At 55.1% G+C, this 1,939-nt stretch overlaps 1 protein-coding gene across 1 annotated transcript; it reads left to right on the top strand.

Annotated features, from left to right (window-relative positions):
- The first annotated feature begins 370 nt into the window (after positions 1–370).
- LOC137832991 (formin-like protein 18) lies at positions 371–1,675 on the top strand. Its single transcript, XM_068641394.1, has one exon. The coding sequence runs from the start codon at positions 371–373 to the stop codon at positions 1,673–1,675; it is 1,305 nt and encodes a 434-aa protein (XP_068497495.1).
- The last annotated feature ends 264 nt before the right edge of the window (positions 1,676–1,939 follow it).

Here is a 1,939-nt window from a genome sequence, read left to right as displayed (position 1 = left end):
GATGGCTTCCCCCTGTACTGGACGGAACACCCCAAGCTGCTCAGGGCCAAGGCCTTGGATGAGCTATCCCCTGCTGATAGGGAGGTATGCAAGGCCCTGGCTGGCCTGGGGATTGTCTTCGACATACTGAAACTCATCGCGAGCGAATACAACGCCCACTCCCTGACCACCTATTTTGGTAGGAAGACTCCTCTTGTGTTGCTTTCTATTATCTGTATTTTACTGCCTCATGCTCACTCCATTGGATTCTTCCACTTGCTTTCCTTTGCGCTAAGCGCCTCATGTCTCATTCATCTACGCGCTTGTGGGTTTGTATAACTGCTTTGTCCTTAATTTCTGCTATTGGGTTTGTCTGAATGTAGGATCGGTGATGGATGCCTCCAAGAGGATGGTCCTGGCGAAGGCGATGAAGGCTGCTCGCGTCGCCAAGGCTGGCGCCTCTTCCGGCCCTGCTGCTGACACAAATCCTTCCTTAACCCTGCCTCTACCGCCACCATCCACTACCGAAGCCCCACTAGGCTCATCTTCACCAACTCCACATAGCCCCCAACCACTTCAAACGCCCGGCTCTCCCCCTCCCATCGCTGCCGTCCCATTGGCCGTGGCCTCATCACCGGCTCCAACCCCCCTTGACAAAGGGAAACGGGTCTTGGAGATTATATCTGATGATGAGGACTCCGACGGCGTGGCACCTTTCAAGAGGAGGAAGGCTGCGAGGGTTCCTGTTCCGTCGGCGGCGTCGCCCCAGGGGGGGAATTCCTTCAGGGACAACCCTCCAAGTGCTACCTCGCTCCCTCACACAATGGTCCAAGAGGAAACAGGTGAAGGGGCCGAATCAGCTCCACCCCCACCACCAGCAGAAGTCTCCGTTGCTCCCGCCTCCGTCGCCGCCGCCCTAGATCTCATCGCCATCCCTCCTCCAATTATGCATCTGATGAGGGGGTTCAGCGGGGGATCCATGCCAGAAGGTTCCGACAGGAAGGAGGGGATGCCCTTCTACCTGGGAGCCTTCTTAGCCGTGGCCCTCGAATGGCGTGCCCAAGCTAGAAGCGCTGTTATGCAGGCTCAAACCCTTCAGGCCTTGGAAACAAGGGTAGCTGCCCTGGAGGAGGAGAAGAAAACACTGGGATGCCAGAACGAGGCCTACCAAGCCACCCTAAAGATGGCGCAAGAGGCCAAGGAGGAGGCTGAAAAGCAACTGGCGAAGGCGATGGAGCTTCAGGCTGACTTCTACACCTGTGAAGTCGCTTTTCAAGTCCAAATAACAGGCCTACAGGGTATGGTCAAAGCTTACGAAGAAGTGCAAAAGGACTTGAAGGATCGGTGCTGTGAGCAGGCCGACGAGCTGGAGTGGAGGGAGGGTGAGATGGCTACTCAGACCAAAGCTTTGGGCCTTCTCCAGGTTGACCACGACAAGCTGCAGATCGAGGTCAGCCGGCTCCGTGCGGAGAAGGAAGCTTTGGAGAAGCAGGTAGCCTCGGGGGACGCCACCATTGAGGAGCTAGAGAAGGACAAGAAGTCCCTTATCGATGACATGGCGGGTACCTTCGAGGAGGGGTTCAAAGAGGCTCTAGCCCAGGCCGTCTGCGAGAACCCGGGAATCGACGTTTCCAACTGCGACTCCACTCATCACATCGTCGACGGGAAGGTCGTGCCCCTGGAGCTAGATGACTGAGCTGCCGCCCTCAACCTCCTTTAAACTTTGTCTTGTTTCTGTCCCTCCTTGATAAATTTGTAATTCTTTGAACTATTCGCACTTTCATCACAACTATGGATAACGATCTTTGTACCTTTGAGTTATCAAATTCTGTCTGTATGATTTTACCTCCATTTCCACCTTCACGTGCTTCAATCGTTTTGCCTGCAGCCGACCCATTCCTTTCGCTGTGTTGGGCGACCCCCTACACCGAGTGCCTTGCTCTTATCGTGCTTCTCGAAA

This window comes from Phaseolus vulgaris, chromosome 6, assembly GCF_000499845.2.
Source record: "Phaseolus vulgaris cultivar G19833 chromosome 6, P. vulgaris v2.0, whole genome shotgun sequence".
In the NCBI taxonomy this organism is placed as follows: domain Eukaryota; kingdom Viridiplantae; phylum Streptophyta; class Magnoliopsida; order Fabales; family Fabaceae; genus Phaseolus; species Phaseolus vulgaris.
The sequence above is the reverse complement of the archived record's forward strand: the minus strand, read 5'-3'. Positions and strand labels throughout refer to the sequence as shown.

Coding starts and splice junctions, on each gene's coding strand:
- LOC137832991 (XM_068641394.1), top strand. CDS start 371: ATGGATGCCTCCAAGAGGATGGTCCTGGCGAAGGCGATGAAGGCTGCT.